The sequence below is a fragment of the Macrobrachium rosenbergii genome, chromosome 48, assembly GCF_040412425.1.
Source record: "Macrobrachium rosenbergii isolate ZJJX-2024 chromosome 48, ASM4041242v1, whole genome shotgun sequence".
NCBI lineage: Eukaryota > Metazoa > Arthropoda > Malacostraca > Decapoda > Palaemonidae > Macrobrachium > Macrobrachium rosenbergii.
This window is the reverse complement of record NC_089788.1, coordinates 12,111,400-12,136,115: the sequence shown is the minus strand read 5'-3', so window position 1 is coordinate 12,136,115 and position 24,716 is coordinate 12,111,400. Positions and strand designations below refer to the sequence as shown.

General features: G+C 36.6%; 1 protein-coding gene across 9 annotated transcripts in view; it reads left to right on the top strand.

Annotated features, from left to right (window-relative positions):
- The window catches only part of LOC136831265 (activating transcription factor 7-interacting protein 1-like), a 271,362-nt gene that overhangs the window by 224,990 nt on the left and 21,656 nt on the right, over window positions 1–24,716 (top strand). For 6 of the 9 annotated variants that reach the window (XM_067091354.1, XM_067091359.1, XM_067091360.1 and 3 more), the window contains 6 exons: window positions 17,947–18,425; window positions 19,583–19,918; window positions 20,219–20,359; window positions 20,498–20,617; window positions 20,801–20,941; window positions 23,632–23,881. In XM_067091354.1, the coding sequence (XP_066947455.1) occupies window positions 17,947–18,425; window positions 19,583–19,918; window positions 20,219–20,359; window positions 20,498–20,617; window positions 20,801–20,941; window positions 23,632–23,881 (1,467 nt within the window). The remainder of the gene's footprint in view (window positions 1–17,946; window positions 18,426–19,582; window positions 19,919–20,218; window positions 20,360–20,497; window positions 20,618–20,800; window positions 20,942–23,631; window positions 23,882–24,716) is intronic. The other 3 variants (XM_067091355.1, XM_067091362.1, XM_067091363.1) reach the window with 1 other exon arrangement.

The following is a 24,716-nucleotide window of genomic DNA, read 5'->3' as shown; positions in this document are numbered from 1 at the left end:
ACCTCAGGTTCTAGGTGAGAAGTGTCGAACATTCCACTGACATCCAAATTTTTGAAGATTCTGTCGCCAAAATCATTTGCTCGAAAATTAACTTCAGAGTGGTTATATAGATAAGGTCTGTATAATTTGGAAATCTTTTTGTTTCTTAGCTGTTCGATTATGGTACAGCAAACGCTCGTATTTTACCCAAAATGTTTCACCGGTTTTACTCCGTATTCTCAGTTGTGTTGGTCCACGAGGGCAGTTGTTTCTCTTGAATGTGATAGTTTTTGAATGTGAGCTGAGACGTATAAGTATTTAATCATGCATGTGATAGTTGAAGATATCGATGATATGTTAAGAAAACAATATTTTTCGTAAGAGTTTCTCTACATTTGTAACAATGTGGGCAGAAGGACTGTTAGGAAACCTTCATAGCCATTCTTACGATGCTGCGCCTGTTTCACTGTTCAGACTTATCTAAAAAGTAGAATGTGAAGAAAACATCGTGTTTACTTAATATGAATAAGAGGCCTTGATTAATTTCCCAGCCGTAATTTTGGGAACTTTCCGAAAATAACAAGCTTACAATGATAGGGCACAGACTTGCAGTTTGGCTAAATTTTGTTTTTCGTCAACATTTTATGCAACTTTTATAATATCGTGTATTCGGAAAGGCAATTTCAAATTTTATGCCCAACATCCCGTGTTGCAGCCATGCCTGATTGCACCCACAACAGAAGCAGGGTGAAGAACCCAGCAGCAATGGCAATGGGAGTGCTTGCCTGTGAATTCTCTTGAGGGCAAGGTGTCTTTTCTCTCTCTCGTCCTTTCGTACTCTCTCTCTCTCTCTCTCTCTCTCTCTCTCTCTCTCTCTCTCTCTCTCATGTGCTCAATCAATCAGAAGTCATTACAGAACCACAGTAAAAGGCTATGGAATCGTTCGAAGCCAGCAGTAGTCCCCCCGTCCATCCAAGTTCCTTTGATCGATACTTATGGTTGAGTTCCGCCTGTCTCCATGGGAGGTACACCCGCGCGCGCGCGTACTCCTGCTCTTGGCAAGACTCTAGAAACAGCTCTTGTCTGAAAGGAAAAAGAAAATGGGGCGGTGGTTGTTGCAGCCAGGCACTTCATCTCAGGATCTGTAGGAAGACGAGGCATCGTGAAGCTGGGAATTGGGTTGGGTGGAACCAACTTTTTCACCGGACCTGTTGGCTTTTGTTATTAATTAACTACAAACTTTTCCTGCCTTTATCCTCTTGTAAATTTGCACGTTGGGACTGATCATCTGTAGGATGATATGTTCCAGGAATGTGGCCAGATTTCTTAAAAGTACTGACATTTTTTTATGTAGTCAGGTTTGCATTGAGGTCAGTTCTTTTTAATTCCAATTGTAAATAGTTTTACAGGTGTCGGAAATAGCAGGCGTGTTTCGTTTTGGATATAATTATGCCCGAATTGCAGTTAGGTCTTTATATATTCGGGTAGTGTAGGATTATAGCTTTTCTTGAGCAAAAGGCTTTTGTTGACATGGCGCTGTACACTGGACGTATTTGTGTTATACGGTGTCGTTTTTAGATCACCATTTCAACATTTAGTCATATTTCATCATCCTTAACTCATCACTGGTATGCTTTATCCAGACTACATAGACAAACAACACCTGGGAATCATGGCTTTAAACCGCAGGGCGGTAATCGTTTTGATTGATGTGGCTATTTTATTCTTATTCAGATTGTATTTAACTCTCATTCTCCTTCTGCTTCTGGTTTTCCTGGAAAATTTAACCATTCGGCTTCTTTCTGAATCTTCTTTGGGGTCTGGGCTAGATAAAGACTAGGTTGCCATTTCGATTGGCTTTTGCCCTTTATTAGATCATAACGTGCTTTTCTTTAGTTATTTTTAATAGAGGCAACTGTATGTGTTGTTTTTCTTGGCCAAGTTTTTAGTTGGAGGAGTAATACGTCGTATGGACTCAAGAGAGGGTGATTGTAGTCGCATCAAGTGAGAACCTGCCCTGTCTTGCTGTTTACCTCTGGCTAGATTTTTTGTGTAGTTTTGTCGCAGTAAGAAACTACCTCCTCAAACTATGCTGTTGTGGCTTCAGGGCAGATGAAGCTTCTCATGGGTGCAGAAAAAGGAAGAAATTGAGTCTTATTTTCCCTTTGCGCCTTCATAATTTTGTAGTCATTCATTGCTGTGGCCTATGCTGTAACCGAGAGTTTATTGACCTTGGCTATATCTAGGCGGTGGGAGAAGTTGCCTGTTGTTTCTCGCATCCCCCGGAGAGGTTGGTACTCCTGATCTTGCATTTACGTGCCTTTTTTTTGTGTAAGGTTACTGAATAGTATTTTGGCCAAGTGTTTATTGTTACGGATACAGCAAGTAAAACCGGCGTTTTGAACTTCTCTTCCATTTTACAAAGCTGGTTCATCCGTAGTGTTGGTATGCCTGGATATTTACCTGCATTCAGACTGCCGCCTAAAACTGCCAGGTGTATGATAATGAAAATTGTAGCTTCGTCTCGGCTGTATGTTTTTCATTTGTCTCGGACAGGATAGAGGTTTCTTATGGTGTTCTGGGCAGTTTTTTTAATTGATTTTTCTTTTAGAAAAGGATTTGAGGGAAAAATACTTTCATTTGGTACAGCATTCTTAAAAGAAAACAATACAACTGATAACACTGCTGTCAGAAAAATCTCAAGACTACAATTTTTATCATATTCAGCCAAATAAACCCCACATAGTAACGTGGGTTACAAAGAGATACTTAAAAAGAAGTATCGTGGGTTATGGAGATTAATGAAGTAAGTGGAAGTTTTTCGCAAAGGATAGTTTTGTTTATTAGAGGTAACACTGTAGATATGGAAAGCATTGTATTTAATATAATCAAAAAGAAGTCTAAAAATAAAAAAATTAAAACAGCTAAAATTAAGTATAGGGAGAATAGGAAACATCGCTTGAAATGTGCGACGTTCTTAATTTGTGAAGAAATGCCGAAATAGGTTAAAAATGCTTGTACTGAACTATGTTGTACTGAATTATGTCATCGGAAGATTAAGCTTAAGTACCAGTGAACATTAGGGTCTACAAAATTATTCACTTGACAAGCTACAGGGTTTAATTACTTAAGCAGCCAGTTTAATAATTAGAAATCCCAACGGGATATCGTGCCTCGTTCATTTAAGCTTACTAAGCTTCTTCGGCTACCAATCTAGTATAATATATGTTTTTACGTACATAGCGATATAAAAAAAGCCCGAATTATATAAAGAAACTACTCGTAGTAACACCGACCGATTACAGATTAGCAGAGCCAAGACATTGGGAAAAGAACCTTGGAATACACGGCTCCTGACTATTTACACAGTGAATCTTACGTTTAAAGAAGAAACTGAAGGCAAATGTTCAATAAGAATCCTGACACAAAAGAACGAGAGTTATCCTAGGAAGTTGTAATTGTGCTTACGACAACCGGGAAATATTTTGATTTAGAGAACAGGATTAAGTCTCGCAAAGACGAGCTGATCTCAGCCAAGACCCGTGTCAGACGACATCATCGTTTTTTGTTACGATGTCAGAGTATCTGGTTCAGAGGACATGGCATCAAAAGAGTATGAGCTAATTCCGAACGATAAGAGAACCTTTGTGGATACTATAGTACAACAACGGTTGTGCCTAATGCTGCAGCTCCTTTGGGCACTGTGAAAAGCAGTGTTCATAATATATCGAACTCAAGCGAGAGTATCAACTCATGCGAAAATAAATGGAACTGCAGGATAAAGTTACGAGGTAACATTTGGGTAATCTGGAAGAATTAAACGTATTGTACTATGGGTACAATAGTGCATTCCATGGAGATTTGTGTAAACGCCATTTGTTTAAATGAGAGAAAGGGATTTTTATAGTTTTTTTTTTTTTCATTTTGATTTCCTTATCTAAGTGAACAGCCTGAATTCAGAATAGTTTCCTGCAGAATTTGTTAAATTATTAGACACCAGTGACCAGTAAAGTTACACTTACTAACTTTATTGTAGGTGTCAAAGTTAGAGACATCATCTATCCACCAGGCTATAATAAAGTTAAGAAAGCAGTTAATACTGGGCTTTGCTTATTTTGATCACTGGTGGGCTGAGCATGGGATTTCTATCAAACACCTGGGTCCAACCTTAAACAAGCTTGTAGTTATTAATGAAGTTTGCTAGTGGCTGACAACTTCCTTTGTGAGATTGTTTTAGCAAGTTTTGATTTTTCAGTACCAGATGTCTCCCACATGCAAGTTATTTTAAGAACAAAGTTGTTTGTAATCATTTAGTCATGTGTACAGTATATACTCTAAAAGCTGAATTTTGTTCAAGTAGAATACAGTTGTGAGAAAATCCTATCATTCGCGAACTTTTTTTTTTTAATAAATTGAACAGCTACCATGAAATTAAGCAGCGCCGTTGCATTAGGATAGTCTTAAGCTTTCAAAAATTCTTTGGCGTTTTCACGATGTGGCAACATCACATCATGGCTGCCAACACTTCCAGCCGACACCTCAGAGCTTTTGGAGGATGATTCATTGATTTTTGTGTCATCTTATGAAGGTTTAAAAGACACGAGTTTCTCTGAAGTCAGCATTAAGAAATGGGAATGGTACTTGAACAGATGCAAAGAAAACATTTCCCCTTACAAACAGTCGACCCTTGTTTGCCGTGCACGGCATGTCTGCTGCTTTCAACATGGACGCTTCCCTTCTTCCACCCCTCCCCCATCCCCGTTCCTTAACGCCAGGGTGGTTACTGCCTAAGTGTAGGTTGGATCGGGGTTGGATATTCAACCTGTCTACAGTGTATGTTTACTTTTAAGTATACATGTCTTATGCAGTACTTATTGATCCCTTGTAAAAGTCGTTGTTCAAAATAACCTGCTGATTGACAAACCAAGGGTGAAACTCAAATACCATATATATATATATATTATATATATATATATATATATATATATATATATATATATATATATATATATATATATATATATATATATATATATATATATATATATATCATACATACCATGCATTCATTGTATGTGTGCACTTACATACAGTAGAGAGATTGATTGACCACTATGTTGAGATGGTTTGGTCATGTGGTGAGAATGGAAGAGAAAGGTGGTGTGAAGGTGCACAATTTAAAGTTCAGGAGAGAGAGAGAGAGAGAGAGATATAGTCGTTGTAGGTTAACTGTAACTCAACCATTGGTAATTTCCAAGCTTGCTATTTGATCAAAGTGACTGTTAGTAACTGACTGTTAAAATTAATTTTGGACACAGGTCTAGAAGTCCTCCTACTGTTTCTAGCCGACTACATTAGCCCTTTACCAATTCCCTTCAATTCCCATCCCATAATCTAATCATTATTTAGTCGTTGCCAGACGTGCTATCGCGCCGAAAACCACCCATCTTGTAACCCCCTCCTACCAACCATGATGTGCTTCGTTCAATAGGGGAATTTCTCCATCGCCCCTCCCCCAGGAAAGGTGAAAGTTTAGCTTGGATATTTTTACCCGTTTTGCCTGTCATGAGCGTTGTTTTTCGTCAATTATGTAACTGCAGTTAACGTCCTGAATCATTCTCCTTTGAATGGACTGAAGTAATGTAGAGTGAAAAAGAGAAAACGTAAATATAAAAAATAAAGTTATCGTGTGGGTGTTGTTTTGTCCCCGGTAACGTTCAGTGTTGCCAACAAGATCCGTGTGTTGCCGCCTGGGTGGGTGCCTATTTACTAGACCCGTCGTTGGTGTTTTCACCAAAAATTTGTTTGTTCTGCCAAATTTCTACTATTTCGCGTTTTCTGTCCTGTTATAGAATTACGTTTGGTTAATTAGTTTTACCAACTTTGAAGAACTTGTTTGGAGCCCACCATGGGAAAGAAGTGATTTTGCCATAGGGGGGTTAATTTTACGTCTGGACGGGTAGCCTCGCACAAGCGCGTTTGCACCTCGGACCCTTTGCACCTCTATAAATGGCCTAAAAAGTAGTTGATTAAAGTGAGAATTTAAGATGTTTGTGTTTTAGGTTTAAAGACTTTTCATATGGTGGTAATTACCGATACTGTCTTAACTCTTGCGAACTCGATTGATGTGGAAGTATGGCAACTTGCCGTGTCTGAACGTCTAGCCTCGCACAGGGAGCATTTTCACCACCGTCCAGGATGCCGTCCGCCGCATTATACACATCCTTTTCGGCGATTGAAAATTGTGTATGCTGTAATTATCTTATATATATATATATATATATATATATATATATATATATATATATATATATATATATATTTTGGGAGGCTGGCACCAAGTATTATTTGTCTGGCTTTTGGCAAGTAAGCTAGAGTAGGGTTACGTACTTATTGGCCCTTTTAACCTTGCTTGTTGCTGCCACAGTCGTCTAGCTACCAGGGGCTTAATTCACTGCTAAGCCACAAATGATCTTGCTCACGAGTTCTGTCGTTGGACCTCGTGACAGGGGAAAGTGTGTCACCAATATCATAACACACAAACAATATTGTGTGTATATATATATATATATATATATATATATATATATATATATATATATATATATATATATATATATATATATATCTTTGTTAATGTAATTGTTAATATGGGTGGAAATGGGCAGATGTTCTTATTTTATTATAAAACAATATGAGAACCTCACATTGTTTTATTGTGTCAGTGCATGTATGTAAATTTTGGCTTTAATATATATATCAAAGTAAAACAAAGCCGTTGGCTTTACGCTCACGTCTGTGGTGCTGTTGGTCGACTGAACGCGTCTTCTACCTTGCCTCCCTTTCCCCCACTGCCCGGGACCACGGGCCCCTTCACCAGTGCTGTGTTGTCGTCTGGGTGGGTTGCGTTTAATTTTTGATTTCAAGGTAATACTCGGGTATTCGGCTTGCATTTTCTTCTGTTCGCCGTTTTCACCGTTTTAACCATTTTCTCGCAGTTTCCCAGTTGCCATGTAAGGTATAATTTTGTAACTGAAACATTCATGATTCAAAGCATAATCTTTTTTATTGTATTTATTGAACTTTTTTTTTTCTTTTAAATCTCCTTATGCGTCGTTTACCAAGGATGTCACGGTTTCCAGTAAAATAATAATGACAATAATAATTACTAATAATGGGTAATTTGAAGTAGCTGTAAACTAAAAATAAACTTTATGGTTACCGTTTTCTGTGAAATAGAAAACGAAGGTTTTTTGGTAACTGGCAACTCTGGTGCGACAGCCAATAAAGACTGGTGTGAGTTCTACCCACCAAACTCGCCTCCTGCTGCACCACGTCAGTCACTCCAGTACGTCTTGTAACCCGATGGAAGTTGCTTGAACCGCCGTGATCCGTATTTCCCTCGTTTTCACAGGTGGCTATAGTGAAGTGAGCGTTCTATTGGTAAAACTATATAAATGAAAGTGTGATATCGTTCTTCGGAACAAATGGTTCTGTGGTGGTTTAATTTATCAGTTTTTTGTTTTTGTTTTACGGACCGTTTTCTTCTCAAAAGAAAATGTTTTCAACAATAGGCAACCAGCATGTCGTGATGTAGTAGGAATGCATTACGATGACACGTGACCTTGTGTGTTATTTTTTTGTTGTTGTATCAGCAGAAAGGTTCGGATGATCGGCTTTTTGATCAACGTCTCCACAGTTCATTATGAAATGTAATGTTGTGTCAGTTCGAGATATTTTTATCATGTGGTGGCGTGTATGTTAATGGTATTAAGTCAGTGCAGCGGAATAGAACTTGTGTGGTTCTTCCAGTTTTGTCTTCGCGCTTTTGGCTTACAAACTGCCTTTTGGAATTGCTTGGGCAAAGAGTGGAAGAGGAGATCGAGTTATTGAGTATTTATGTATGTTTGCTTAATACTAAATCCATTAAACTTAATGTAGTTGACACTGTGAACGATGTCCACCCATATTTATATTTCATATGTACACATGTATGTATATATATATATATGTTGGGTAGGAATATATATAGTTGATATTGTCAGGTATGTCTTACCTATATATTTATATAAACAATACACGTATATTATGTATATATAATTTTGGCATTTTAATCTCCCTAATTTTGTTGAAACAATTTATAATTTTATAATTATTCCAGTCGCCCATATTTTCTTCCATTAATTAGAATTCGTAACCGGTTCATATGAAAACTCCATCAGACATTAGATTTACGTAGGAAAACCAGTGTGACGCTTGTGCTCACACGCTGAACGAAGTCAAGTTACTGAGGACAAAATTTAATGTTAGGTCTCGGGCAGGAGAATGTTCCCGTTTTCTGTTGTCTCGGACAAACCCTGCCAGTTGTAAAGGGACAGACAATAATATAATTTTTAAATGGGTCGTTTGTGGCTGGAAATGAGGTGGAATGGCCTGAGTTCCCTCCAAATATATATATATATATATATATATATATATATATATATATATATATTTATTATACATATATATATATATATTATACATATATTTATTATATAAATTATATATATATAATGTATATATATAAAATTAAATTTATATACACATACTACTGGCCCGCATTCGATTCTCCAACCGGCCAATGAAGAATTAGAGGAATTTATTTCTGGTGATAGAAATTCATTTCTCGCTATAATTTGGATTTGGTTCGGATTACACAATAAGCTGTAGGTCCTGTTGCTAGGTAACCAGTTGGTTCTTAGCCACGTTAAATAAATCTAATCCTTCGGGCCAGCCCTAGGAGAGCTGCTAATCAGCTCAGTGGTCTGGTTAAACTAAGGTATACTGGACGTTGTAAAGAACAGCAACCCCAGAGTACCTGAGGGTTGTTTATCTTAACAAGCTAATATTTGGGGTGGCTGATGTTAACAAGCTCATTCTGATACTGGCGGTGCATCTGTTTGTTGTCGGCCAAATGGAATGTCCCTTCGCCGTGTTCAGTATTGGGGGGTGGCTGATGTTAACAAGTTCATTCTGAGGATAGCCAATCTTTACATGGGTACTCTGGGGTTGCGGATCTTGACAACGTCCGGTATACTTAATTAAGGACAGAAAGGCCCAGCACCACTCTGCTGTTTCACTTTCCTTTGTGGCATTGCCTTTATATATATACAATCATGAAGCTACAAATGTCGCTAATATCAAATCCACGCTGCCTCGGGAATATCCCTGATGGGGAATTATCACCATCGGGGATATTCCCGAGGCAGCGTGGATTTGATATAAAGCGACATTTGTAGCTTCATGATTGTGTGTGTGTGTTTGTGGCAACGCTTATACCTTTTTGGCTGTCTTTAGACAAAATTTTGTTGCCAAATTCCCAGTAATAATGGTGACACACATATTTGGTATCCTATATGATCTTTCGTATACTTGGATTTGGATTAGCTGTTTATGAACAAAATGCTTCAAACTTCTGAAAGTTTCCACTCAATATATCAGTTAATGGCAATATCTGGCATATTTTCTGAACTAAGCTTTGTTGTCATTCTCATTGAAAGTTTGAAACCTTAGTTACCAAAGCCATTGCTGAGGAATTGGACTTGCCAACAGCCACTCAGATGTTAACATGCGCAATCTGTTTTTTTTTATTGTTTAATTTTAACAGCTGAAAAATGCCATTTCCTTCCAAACGAAAAGCTCAAATCAAGAAGCTTGTAACATCTAGAATGGAGAAAAGACCACGCCTACGTGAGGAGCCATTAGGCCTATATCACGTAAGCACAAGATGGGACCAGCAGTCATATCGTGGGGCTCCTCATATGGCAGCTGTCTCTCGGCTTTATGTCTGGAGTCTAAAATTATTTATTATATATATATATATATATTAGGTAGAACTTTAGTACAACTCTACTTGGGGTATTACCTTGGAAATTGACTTTACCAAAGTATTTTGGTTGCTTATCAAGAATTTACCATTATTTTTTGTGGTTGACAGTAATTAACCTCGGAACTGATATGTTTTTGTATGCTGGCATCCTGGAATGTTGTCGCTCATGGCCAGTGTTATAGGGGAACTTTGGGTATAAAAAAAAAAGGAGTTATTTCACTGACCCCACCCTGGCTAAGTAACACGACCTACAAAATTAGGTTAGGTCAGTATGGTTCCTTTTATAGCCAATACCTTCTTGAACATATGGCTCCCTAATAACTTAAGCATGCATGGAACCATTCGATAACAAGAAGTCCGGTTTTCTCTCATCATTTCTTTTCCCCACTCAAAACCCCGCGTTCCCAAAGGGTCCCCAACCATGTTGGATAGAAATGAGGTTAATAATTGACCGACAACAGACAAACTCCGCCTTCATCAGCAACACTATAGTATAGGAAAAATCAATTTCCAAGGTAATAGTCCATGTGGAGCGGTTTTATAGTTTTACCTCATATTATTAACATAAACATCTGAGTGATGCAATATTATGCATCAGTTCCTTTATATGCCTTGGTATTGTGTGTGACGCAATATTATCCATCAGCTCCTTTTATGCCTTGGTATTGTATGCTAAGCACCTGCTTCACAGTTCCCAAACTGTAAATGCTAATATCTCGGTTTGTAAGTTTCTCCAGTACAAAATGCTTCAGAAGTGTAACTAAATGATCAGTTTGAATGAAACAAAAACCAAAAGTAAGGTCAATACTTTTGAATTAAAGTTACGTTCTGTTCGTTTGGGGAAAATTAAAAAAAAAAAATTAGGGAGAATTTTTTTATTTTGAACACTTCATATTCATGAAAAAGTAGACCAAACACCTACATTAATCCTTTTAGTGATTAAAAATTCAAGACCAAGAAAGAAATGTCAATTGTTTGCTGTGAAGTTTTTAAAATTTAATGCAGAAAACATTAGGGGTTGGGGAGAAAGTGGCTGGGGGTCATAAGTTGATGCACATGATGTCAGTGAACACTGATGAAAATGTTAGACTGATTTATTAAAATAGAATACAGTATGCCGTTTATCCCAAATGACCTCAATACCACAGCCTCTCCCATGAACAGTTTTAGCCCCACTGAAGATAGGAAACATGTAGTCATGCTCAAATCTGCATGATTCTTTTTGTATCGTACAAAATCTCAGACTCAAGGCAAAGTTGCCAAGTAGTGGTAAACTTTTTTTTTTCATTTACAATCTCACAAATGATGACAACTTTGTGAATTCACAGCTGTCACTGTTTTCTCTATGGTTATATAAATATGATCCCTTTTATCTATTGTTGTAATTTTTTTTTTTAGCTCAAAGCACGGCGTGATGTGGTCAACGTTGCTGTCAATGACAGCACGCTGAACATGTTCCTCGGACTGGTCAGCATAACTACCTCTGCAGCATTATAACAGTAGACCTAATAAGCTCAACAGTCATAAATAATTTTCAAAATAGGAATATGAATTACATGTTTTCTTTGAGTGGTGAAATTTAGGCTGTGTCCAAGCTGCCTGTACATTGCAAAATGATTTATATGCCTAAAAAAATAATCTAAACCTGAGATGTATATAAAGAATTTATTTGTAGAGATTATCTGTCCTTTGGAATAAAAGATGATGATGATTTTAATTATATGGAGAAGATGGCTATTAATCTAAATATTTATTAGTATTAATATCAAGGCCTGTGGAACACTTGCCTTTTAACTGGCATAAAATATTATTTTCTTAAAAGTCCTTCTGCTCACTTTTGGTTTATAATTATTCATTCATAAGGTAACATGAAAGTGTAAGAATGTGCAGATAATTTTATGTACTTTCTGGTCAGAAATTATTAATATAGATGTGTGAATGCTAAGTGTAATTTACTTACAATAAGTAATCTAACAACCTAGGTCTAGGAACAAAATCTTGGCTTTAACGAAAGAATACTGTAATAGCGTAGGCGAATAGTTGCTAGTAAGAAATAATTTTTCAAGTTAGTTAACAAATATAACATATATTTTTTTTATGAAAATCCAAATATTCCTCCAACAAATATAAAATAAATGTTTTCAAGATAGCATTGTCACTACTCAATGTAGACCTACACATGATATTTTCTTACAGTTTGGAAGTATATGAGAGATTTCACTCTTATGAAACATATGAAACATATTTATGGCCTTATTGTATGAAATCATCACATTTTTGCATTGAAATGAGAGAAGAATATGGAGCATGTTAGGTTGGCAGTTCGTGAATTTTGAACAAAATTGTATGCAATCAAGTTGTATCATTTCAGAGCATAGCTGTACATATACTAAGATTCTGCTCAGTGGTAGTATTAGAGCCTCCTGCTGTCATTCTCAAAACTACCCACAATAAATTTTTGCTTGATTTTCTTATCATAGCATATTAAGAAGACTAAAACACAGTACAAAACCCTAGTATCAAGTTGTGGTGGTAAGTAAAATAATACCTGGTATTTAAGAGGATCCAAGAGTAAAGATGGATGGACTGGATGTCCAACCTGGTGATGTCATAAATTGCATTTGAAGTTGAAAGCCTTGTTAACTGATCAAGGCAGGTTGCCAGAAAGATTCATATTCTGGAACAGTGTTGTGAAAAGAACCTGGTAGGATATTAATTTCATTAAAGAAAACAGACAGTTGTGTGCAAACCAGATATCAAGTGTCATAAATATACAGTACAGGCAGTCCCCGCTTACCGGCGGCATTGGTTAACAGTGTTCTGGTGCATGGCTAGCAACGTCGTTAACCTGTTTTTCGTCACTGATCTCTGGTTAACAGCGCCTTTAAGAGGGGACTTTGGTGCCAATCTCTAGTTAATGGTGCCTTTAAGCTGGGATTTCAGTGCTGATCTCTGGTTAACGGCACCGTTAAGCTGGGTTTTTGGAGCTATTATTGCCGATTTTCTGTTAGCAGTGCCTGGCCAGGGACGGAACCCTTGCCGCTAACTGGGGGCTGCCTGTAACTCCAGCAAAGAGGCTGAGGTGGAGGCCTGTTTCCCATGCTATGCCTAAGGGTGCATCAACATTAATATATAAAACATGTCAAACACATGGCAGTAACTCACTGCACAGATACCACAAACAGGTTCATACAGTTATCCAGTAATGGCCAAAAGGGTCAGTCTCCATATAGCGTTGATCACTTGGTTTCATTGTTTGTGATATGCAAGACATAAGCTGCTGCATGGACCTTTTCCCATTGTTTATGATTAGTGTGTATTATGCTAATGGCCTAGTATTCGGTAATTGCTTATTTAATTTTGTATTTCAGATAGGCTAGCTGAATAGACCAGATTTCTGTTCAAAGCACTTAGCAATTTCAACATCACTGTTGATTTGTGTAAGTTTACTGGGTTTTTTCAAGCCTCTGTAATTCTGTTGGCTTACTGGTATCCTTAGATTAGGCAGCTCCCCACCTGATATCCAGGCTCTTGATATAAAAATCAGAGTGCCAGTCAGTATTGTTCCTGTTATGCTACTGGCTTTTGTGCTTCAAAGAATAGGCCTAATCAAGGGCACCTTTTGGAGATAAAATGTGCCCCCCTAAAGCAAATTATAAATACTATATGTACTTTTTTGGGGGAGACATTGTATTTTCACGTTCTTTTTCAGTGACTTTGTTGGTGGTGACCCAGACAACATGCTTTTATGCCCTGCCTAATCAAGGGCACCTTTTGGAGATAAAATGTGCCCCCCTAAAGCAAATTATAAATACTATATATACTTTTTTGGGGGAGACATTGTATTTTCATGTTCTTTTTCAGTGACTTTGTTGGTGGTGACCCAGACAACATGCTTTTATGCCCTGAATGAGCCATAAGATAGTAGGCCTAACTGAAAAGGACTTGTTCTCTTCATCCAGAATATTGACACCTTTTCAAAAGTACAAGGTGGTGTTGTCTAGGAACACCCATTCTCCTTGTTTTTGTGAGGTAGTAAAACAAGCTCATGACTCCTGAAGTAGGCAAGAGCCAACAGAGTTAGGCATAGAGCCCTCCCAATCCTGTATGTGATCTTCTCAGTTTGCCAGGTAATGAGGACAGAAGTCAGGGATTAGAAGACAACCTTTACCTCATCATTCTACCTGAGGGGTGTTGCCCACAAGTCCCAGGATACCTTCTCCTTGGGATCTTTGATTGCTTCTCAACAAGCACTTTCTTCCATCTTTATTCCTAAAGCAGCATCTAAGCTGCGGTATCACCTTTGAGTAAACTAAATACAGGTAACTACACTTGGAACACTGAATCTTAAGAGATCTGTTTTTGAGATTACTTGAGTATTGAGAGATTGAATGTGTGGAGGACATTGAATGTTAATAGTAAAATGCATTTATATAACATTTGTTGAAATGTAAGTTTCCAGTGTTAGCTGGTTTTCCACAGTTTCTGTATGACTAACCTTGTGTTACTTTGAAGGTGAGCGTAATAGCAGATTAAGGAAGTTGAGGGACATGTCAAGTTGCACTGATTCAGAAGTTGATGTTAAAGCTACAAAATTCGTGTGAAGGTGTGCAAAAAAAAAGCACAAGATAAATTTACATTATTTACGTTTCTACTGCATTCTAAAGCCAGAAGAATTGCAACTTTTATATCGTGTGGCATATTCCAGTATGCAGGTATCATAAAATGAAGTAAGCAAAAGTGAGTACCAGTACGAGTGGTACTGCAGTGCAGTTTAAAGTTCCCTTCTGCTGCATTCTTTTTTTATCAAAGCAGCACACACAAATGTCAGGATTTTTTATTCCCTTCAGCACTAAAATCACAAAAATGGCTGTCAGTGCTTGCTTGGTAAAAGTGGTAAGACACCCAGATGTAGGGTTGTTGAAAGAAGGGTACAAATTGATTCTGGATGTTGGGAATATGAAAAGAAGAGCTCTGCTGCTTTATTGTTGCTGTAAGAGATTGTTTCACTCAGTGAAATATGTTAGCATTGCGCGACAGATAATGAAATGAAAGGCGTAAAGCTATCTTTAGCTTTATGATTGACATTGTTGCCTTGTTAATTTTAAAATCGGGTGTGGCATGTCATGTTCTGTGATTAGAAATAGATCCTTTAGAAGGAGTAGGACAAGCACTGGAGTATGGTGCATTTATGCTCAGATCTGATGCGATGTGATTGTTTTTGTAATGCCCAGAATCTCACTCAGCGTAACGTTGCCAAGAAGTGTTAAACTTTTTTTTGTTTTTTTTTTCTCTCTCTCTATTGTCATACATGCCAGCAAGTTTGCAAATTCACAGGTAGCACTATTTTCCTTATGGGTATATAAATATGATCCCTTTTATCCATTGGTATGGTTCGTAACCTGCGTTATTTGAACTTTTTTTTTGCTCAAAGAACGGTATGATAAGGTTAGCGGTGCCATCAGTGACAGCGCGCTTAACATGCTCCTCGGGCTGGTCAACATAACTACCTCTGCAGCATTATAACAGTAGGCCTAATAAGCTCAACAGCCATAACAACATTTTCAAAATAGGAATATGAATTACTACAAGTTTTCTTTGAATGTTGAAGTTTTAGGCTGTGTTCAAGCTGCCTGTATGTTGCAAAATGATTTAGAGGCCCAAAAAATCATCTAAGCCTTCTGAGATATAATCTTTGTTACTAAGAAATTTAGTAAACTACGCCAGCCCAGCCTGGCACTCTGCCATATCCAACACACAACTAAACAAACTACAAATAATACAAAACACAGCTCTTAGAATCATCCTTGGCAGTACACAATCCACACCAATAGAACACTTACACGCTGAAACCAAGATTCTCACCATCAGGCAACACTTAGACATGAGAGGCACACAATTCTTGGCATCGGTCATAAACAACACAAACAGCCTTCATGACCACCCTCCAACACAGGCACATAGCGAATACACCACACAGACACTATACAAATATCTTGAATTCTATACACACAAACATCACACAAAACAAAAAGCACATCCATACTCACCTCACCAGACAAGCACTTAATAACCTTCCCAACAACAAAATACTCGGCACCCCCCCCACCCAACATAAGCAGCACAGAAACACAGCTCTCAAGATTGGAGAGAGTACACCTGACTCGACTTCGCTGTGGTCATCACCAATCACTAAACACCTACAAACACCGCATAGACAACACCCAAACAGACATATGTCCACTCTGCCAAGTTAGTCCCCCCCACACAATTACACATCTCTTAGTAGATTGCCCTAACTTGGCAGCCCTTAGACAACAACACAACATCCACACTACCACACAGTTATGGTCAGATCCAGTAAGCGTGGTGTCCTTCTTGCGCGGTGCAGGCTTCCTGGCATAACAGAGTCTGGGGAACCACAACAACTAAGAAATTTATCTGTGAGATTACCTGTTCTTTGAAGAAGAAAAGATAATGGTTTTAATTACTGTATATGGAGAAAATGGCTATTAATCGAAATATCTACTGTATTAGTATTAATATCAAGGCCTATGGAATACAGTACAGTACTTGTTCTTTAACTGGCTTAAAATATTATTTTCTTAAAAGTGCTTCTGCTCACTTTTGGTGTACAGTACATATAATTTATTCATTCATAAGGTAGGCTAACTTGAAATGCAAGAATGTGTAGATAACTTCATATGCTTTCTGGCTAGAAATTAATACAGGGATGTGAATGGTAAGTGCAATGTATTTATAGTAAGTAAAGAAATCTAACACATCTAGTCCTAGGAACAAAATCTTGGCTTTCACAAGAAGATTAATTGCACAGGCAAATATTTGCTAGCAAGCCATAATTTTTGAAGTGGTTAAGTAATATAACTTAAATTTTATTTTTATGAAATTCCAAATATTCTTCTAACAAATATAAAATAAATGGTTTCAAGATAATTTCGTTGTTGTTACTCATTCTAGTGAAGACCTATGTTACACCAACAGTTGCGCCACCACTAATGGTTGCTTCACACGCTCTCCACTAACCTGTTGATATCGATAGATGCATTCTACTTTTGTATTTATTTACGTTTTTTTGGCGTTGAGGGGCAAAAGCAATCAAATAGGACTATTTCAAATATTATGGTTGCATAGGAAGCAATATTAATGTTATGAAATTTTTTCATTTTTTATTTAACATTTGAACTGAGATTTGATGATGACTTTTTGTTGTCGAATGCATCAGCGATGAGTGAAAGAAAGTTTTGAAAATGTTTCGTAACTTTTTCCGAAATTTGGCTACATGTGAAATTTTCTTAGTTTTGAAATTGACAGATTTCATTCTTATGAAACATATGGCTTTATTGCATGCAATAATCATGTTTTTGCATTGAAATAGATAAATATGGAGCATGCTAGTTGCCAGTTCATGAATTTTGAAAGAAATCGTATGCAGTCATGTAGCGTCAGTTCTGAGCATAGCTGTACCAAGGAATTCTTGACATAATGCCACTTTAGACCAATAAGTGTACATCACTACTGTGTTGAATATCCAACATAGTACACCATTTACTCAAATGAAGTGTTGTTGCTAAAATGGATGTTTAAGTAGTACAGTAATGGAATCAGATGAGACTAAAGACAGTGAAAGTGAAACATAGCTTGTAAAGTTGTGAAGGAAGAACATTGCTTACTGGAAAGAAAAAAAAAACATTGCCCACTGGAAAGAAATTTGTTGACATACGTAGGTCTTCTCGATATAAAATAGTGGTCTTTTACACACTGATGCTCAACAACAACCCAAACATATACTATATTCTACATTAAAGTATAAACACTTATTTTACATATTTCTTAGAATAGTACATTGGTGAAATGTACCCATTTTCGTATGTACTGTACTTGCCGGGGAGTGGGAGTAAAAAATCTGAAGGTTCTACATTGTTTTTTTTTTTTTTTTATTTAAGAATTGCGCTTATTTCAGTTACGTTAGTGATGATCAGGCAAGACACCAGCAGTAATTGTGACCATTCGTGAAGATTTTTCAGAATTCATTCCAACATTACAAAAAATGTTATTTGTTATAATTTGTTTTGCAGGGCCTCCAACAGTCGGTACTATGAAGGCTATGGAACCAGCAGCAGCACCAATGATTACTGTTCCAGAAGGGGTTTTAAAAGAGTTTATAAGTAACTCTCCTTCTCCTCCAACAGCAGCTTTAGTCAGCAATGAAACAAGTGTGGATTCACCAAAAGTGTCTTCACAGACACGTACCCCATCTCCAGATCTACCTAATGCAAGGAATGATTCAGCTCTTCCTACAGACACTCCAAACCATGTTGTAAATGGTGTGCAAAAAGAAAGTGAAAGCACTGACGATGGTGTTGAAAACTGTAATGTAGACAGTGATGTTACTGATACTGCGTTATCACAAAAAGATTCACAGTTAACCACGTTAAATACCGACTCAGAAAAACGGTTAAACGGAACAGTCGCACCGTCTCTAAAAAGACCAAGTGAAGAGGGTTCTTTTCAGGATTTGAAGAAAGTTCGGGTATTTTCAGAAGAAAAGGGCAAGGTAGGTAACTCATAATGTTGTTTTATATAAACCAGGGATAGACTCTTGATACTGTATATGGGTATGTACGATATTTAAAGGACTTAATTCTCTTGAACTGTAACAGTAAATTTTAACGTAGACAAGTGAGTCCAAGAAAAGTATCCCATAATTCCCAAATATCTTTAGTTAAGTTTCCAACTAAAAACCTTGAATCTAAATTTTGGGAATGAATGCCAAAGTCCCTTTCCACAATGGGATCAAAACCTAGATCAGAAATAGTCAACAGTCCAGTGCTAACATACAGTGCTATCACATGGGACAAGAATTTACTGAAGTCTTTACTCTTCATAAAAATTTTAAATATTTCACTTGAACTGAAATGGACCCATCTAAGAGCAAAGGTGAATGACACATGTTGAATTTAACTAAAGATTCCATGCTTGATGAAAAAAGTTCATAAACCACATTCTCACTGTGAGAATGGGCTTGCTTCAGTTTGAGATTTAAAGTGCTCATATGGGCTGAAATAAATTACAGTATTATTCAAATCTGTGGTGGGTCAGCCATGTACTTGGCAGAATTAAATTTTCTCAGTCTGCCATTCAAAAAGCATTTTTCTATTCCTACACATGGATTTAAAACCTCTTGTGTTAAATTATATTTTACATTTAATTATGTTTTTTAATATCTACTAATAAGCGAATTTTAGTTGTGAGCCTTCATGTAATACAAGAATAAACTTGTATTGTGATGTATTGCTAATGCATTAGTAAAACTACCTTCTAACAACCTGCTCACTTATGCTTGTCAATCTACTCACTAAAGTCTGCCAGTATTAATTTTTGTACTTGAAATTTTGGAGAAAATGCAATCCACAGAAAACACCAGTGTACGTAATAACATAATGATTAACATTCTGACTGGTATTCCATTGTGGGGAATGTGATATAAGAGTGGTGTTGTATAAATATGTATTATATGTATATCTATTATACGTATATCCTGTGTAGTCGATTGACATCAGTATTGAGACTTTCCAACCTAATGCAGTTACAGGTGGTGGATTAACTGTTCTGTATTTGCAAGATGCTGAAGAGTTGATGAAAATAACCATAAGAGTAGAAAATATGCCTTTTGTGACAGCATAGCTCTACATATATTTCTTGAAATTTCAGAGCATAGAATCCTCAGTCCAAGAGTTCAATAAGCATCTGGATCAGGAATCAAAGAAATTGGATGAAGATGAAATAATGTGTTTAAGTAGTGTACCAAAGAATGAAGAAAAGAAGGTAAATCTCTTTGAAGAAAAGAAGGTAAACCTCTTTGAAGAAAAGAAGGCAAATCTTATGACCGAGCCAGTGTCGAACTTTGATAGCCTTTTACCAAAATTCGACCCTAAAAATGAGTCCGTCAAAAAAAGCGATTTGGAAGTTTTAACTCCAAAGGTAGATGATGCGTTATGGCAAGAAAAATCAAAGCTTGGTGGTAGATTACGGAAACTTTCTAGAAAGGTAGGTGTACCAGCTTGTTTATTTGCTTTTCTCTTAGAAATTAAGGTGTATTATACGCTGTATTGTTAAGAGAAGCTTAAAGACTTATTTTGTTTATGGTGTTCCAGAGAATTTATTTTTATCTTATGCAATGCCTGTTCAGCATCATTGTATAATTTAAGATTTTTTGTCGTCCTGTATAATATAAAAGAAGATAAGCTATCCAGAAGCATGTCAGGGTAATTTTTTTTAAACTGATCTAAGTAAGCATCTTAAGAGAAGCTGGATGAACATCCTAAGAATATTTTCAATCTCCTTCAGGAACTTGAGAAAATTATTTTGCGGCTCTTTTGCGAAAAAACTCTTTACCAGTGCGAACTTGGTCGACAGAAGATTCTATGTGAAAAATTGGAAACGACCTTAGAAGCCAGTCGCAAAAAAACTGCTCAGTTTCACAAAGAGGTAAGTTTTGTGTTGTATACTGAATGCAGATAATTAAGTTTTGTGTGGTATACTGAATGCAGATAATTATTGATAATGTGTCTTGTGCAGATTGTAGTTAACTTGAACTGTAATCCTGTTCATCTTGTGTGGTTACAGGTAGAAGATTTGAAAAAGGTGACTAACAGATTATGTGCAGAACAAGCAGCAAGGAAGGGACAGTTTGTTGCACCCATCAGAATAAAGAGATCAGTAGGGATTCAGGCGGCTCCCCATATTGTAAGTATACTAACTTACTTTTGCCTATTGAAACATAAAATATTAGTCTTGATCAACAGCAACTGCAGGTTTCATATACCAATAAGCTCTGGTGAAAAATACAGGCATTGTAGTTAAATGATGAGACGCTATTGAACCAGTCAGTATTTTTTTTTTATTCTGAATATTCTCTTTCATATCCAGATTAATAAAGGTCTCCAGCATGCTCAGAGTAACTCTATCAAAACCATATCGCCAAGAGCTGTTTCTGGTAAGGGTTCACCAGGAACAGGTGTTCAAGGAAGAATTCCAAATAACCAGACCAGTGCTACGTTCCAGGCAAAGGTATGTTCATGTTATAGTTAGACGATTTAGTTTAATATTAACCCTTTTTGGTCATTGGTTACAATCATGAGTTATGAGTGTTACATCCCCCTGTTATATTGGTTTTCTGATTTTCTTTTGAGTTTATTTTTGGTAGCTTATTGTTTTATTTTTGGTAGCTTATTGTTTTATTTTATTATTTTTTTAGTTTTTGTTTACTAGCAGTTTTAATGACATGACTTGCTCTCTGATGTACCTTTGCCTCCACCAAACTATCTATACTATACCTTAGACAGTACTGGCAGGTTTTATTTAAACTCTTGGTGGTTCTTTCTGGACAGTAGTTTGCATAGGCTAAGTTGGTTAGAACAGACAGCCAAGCCTTTGATCTTGGTTAATTCTACAAAGCTCCTTTAAACAGGAGCCTTTACATCTTGTTAAGGTGGTTTCTTAGCCCCCAAATGTCCTTTGTGGTAGTTGGGTGAGTTACATTTTTATGTTCTGCTTCAAATGAGACAGCCCCTTAGACGTCTTAGTGAACTAGATATCAAGGATTTCTTCTCTCATACCTATGTATTTTAAGAGTTTATGAGCGCACATTCATAAAAATTTACTAGTACTGCATATAAGCAGGTGTACCAAGATTATTACTATAATAATTGATGGTCTCAAGATGAAATTTTCCTCTGAACATGGCTAAATACAATAAGTCTAGTTTTTAGTACTGGCTTCTGTAGATTTTTTTGCACTTGAATCTTCACAATTGTTGGTTTGAAGGGAATTAAACTTGATGCAACACTAATTGAAAGTTGAGTTTCTGACATTCTAGGTAGAGATCTATCTAAAGAATTATTAGGAATAAAGCTCAACTGTTTTATTAGCCGATACAGTATACAGTACTTCCATCCACTATTCACCATTTGTTGGTATTAGTTATGTTACTTTGGGTAAAGAACTAGCATTTTCATGGTACATGAAACAAATATCAACAAATGCTGCCATAGAACTTTCTCTTTATGTATGATAAAAGTATCTATCTCATATGCTGTAAATGTATCTTTCACCTATGCAGCTGCTGTTTGTGGATGATTGATTTAAACTTTTTAATTTTTGGACAGAGACAGCAAAAACTTGTTAGTGAGAATTATGAATTTACCAATGTCCCTGTCCTCTTCTGAAGGGCTTGGATTGAGTCTTCTGTCACCGCTTCAACTTACACTCTTACCTTTCTGCTTTGTAGCAACCTTGCTAATATGTATAGTCATTTTTCTCTCTTGTTTGTAAGAAGTAGATTCCTCAGCTCTTGCTTGGAGTAGGTCTGTGTTTTTACCAGGACTGAAAGTTCTCAAGTGCTCTCATCAACAAGGTGAAGGGAACTTGCTCACTCTTGAATGATTGTCATGCTAAGAACTGAGTTTATTCATTACATGTTTACCTGTTCCTTAGTAGTGGCCTTCCTCTGAGACACTTTCTTCTTTCATTAGTCTGTGCATTTTGAGGGGGCCATGGTTAATTATTGGGTTATGAAGAAGAGACAAATTTTGATTTTTGTCATTCTTTGCTAGCAAGAGTGTTTTTAGTTCACTTTAGTCAGTGCATATGAGATCATTTAAAACTTGAGCACTTGTCAGAGATTGCTTTGTTTGGCAACCTCTAATGAGGAAATTGTGCACCAAATTACTGTACTTTTCACAAAGTTTGGTTGTGTCGGAGAAAAGGTCATTGATCGTCCTTTTGTTTCATTTTGTCATTATTGGACTCGAGATGGAGTTATTGTGGTTGTGTAGCACTGTTGTACCTAAGTAATGGCTCTGCCATCTCTGTTGTGCATTTCATTTTTCCTCCAAGTACAGTTGTCACGTTTGTGGTATAATATGGTTTCAGTGTACTGTATGTATTTTATTATGCTATTGATATGTTGATGTACTGTACTGGTTACTTCAGTTTTCATCTTGGTGATGATCCATAGTCATAGTCTCTTTTTTTTTTTTTTTTTTCCATACAATATGCTGTTCTTACATTCGAGGAATTTGTATATCTGGGAAATTTAAGTGTGAATTGCTCAAAATGTAAATCTAAAGAAATTGGTAGTTTCAAAAGGTGCAGACAATTTGTTTGAATTTCTGTTGTGGTTTTTGTGGCCTTTTCTTTTCTTTTTTCTTTTTTTTTCATAGATTTTTTAGCTTATGATTTTTGTGCTGCTTCCATGAAGGATTTTGTGCACAGGAAACTGGGGACATTGTTACAGAGAAATAGGAATTTGGAACTGAATTTCGATCGTAATGCAAATTAATTAATATAAGTTTGAATTAGTCTGAATCTGAGCATTCACACTTTCTAAATTTGGCATTCAGAAAATTGAATTCTGTACATCGCAAAATTTAGCACAGATTAAAGAAATAGTTTCTTTTTATAGCCATCATTCAAGATAGTATATTTAATTTTTTCCCTAATCATAAGCCTCAGTTGTGCCCAAGACCCTCAGAATTTATAGTCTGTCAGACAAACTATTGTTTGTTTTATATGACAGTTATTAGGAAAGTATGAAAGTTATTTCTCTGTGGTGGAATAGCAAAGTACAGTGTATAGCATGAAATTTTGTTTTGTTATAGCATGTGTTTTGCTTTTGTTTTGTATTATACCACATGGGATGTCTTAGTCTAGGATTTGAAAAATATTTCCTACATATTTTGTACATTTTTGGTCTTCAGATACCTCCTAACCATAGTCCAAATAAGGCTGCTAGTGGAGTTGTAGGTGGTATGATATTGTCTGCCTCACAGCCTGGTGTACGTCCACAACCAGTGGGTGGTGCTACTTTGAGTCATACATCCATCCCCATGGGACCCGTTTCACAGCAGGCCAGCCCCATTGGTGCTGTTCGGCCTGCTGGACAGATGCTGATGATGACACAGCCGAGCCCGGGTATGATGCAAACGATACCAAGACCAGCAGTTGCAGGTAAATTTGATAATTTTTATGTTGTAATTTTCTTCCAAATATTTTTTTTATAACAAACAAATCCAATTTACTTTAGAGCATCATAAATAATCTCAGATTTTGCAGTCATGATTGTATAAAACATACGAAGGAGAACTTATAAAACTTGTGAATATAGCTTAAGTTATCAGGGTTTTTTAACTTCTGCAATTTAAGGTGTACCTTAAATGTTTAAACAGAGGGGAAGTTCATTGTATAAATTTTTTATGAAATAGATTTTAAAAGTACAGTATGGTGCAAAATAGAAGAGTGGGAGTGTTTTTTGCTTTTGTGGTGACATGCTTGCATGTTTGGCATAAGTGATCCAAACACACATCTTAATCCAAGATCATTTGGTTTTAGACTTAGGTCATACAGTTTTATATTTCTGATAATTCTACTTGCATTAATTGTATCGGCATAAACTCGGGGAATGTTTGTTATTTTTTGTGGATACCGTATATTTCCGTGTATAAGACTACCTTTTTTTAATAAGACGAGGTAAAAAATTATTTGCAAATTTTCATGAATTTATCTCATATCTGTAGGATTAAGACAACTGCTAAATTACAAAACCGTCTGTGTATGGGCTGGCTTTTGCAACAACAGGTATCTTGTGAAGTATTAGTTAGGTAAAGATGATGTTATTACATGCTGTTTTACTTACTGCATCCTTAGAAATTCAAAATAAACAAGCCAATTCTATATGTTTTTCCTATATACATCACCTAAAAGGGAAACCATTGTTTACGTTTCATCACCAATCACAGACAACCCCTAACAACAATACGATAATGTACGATAATTATCGTACATA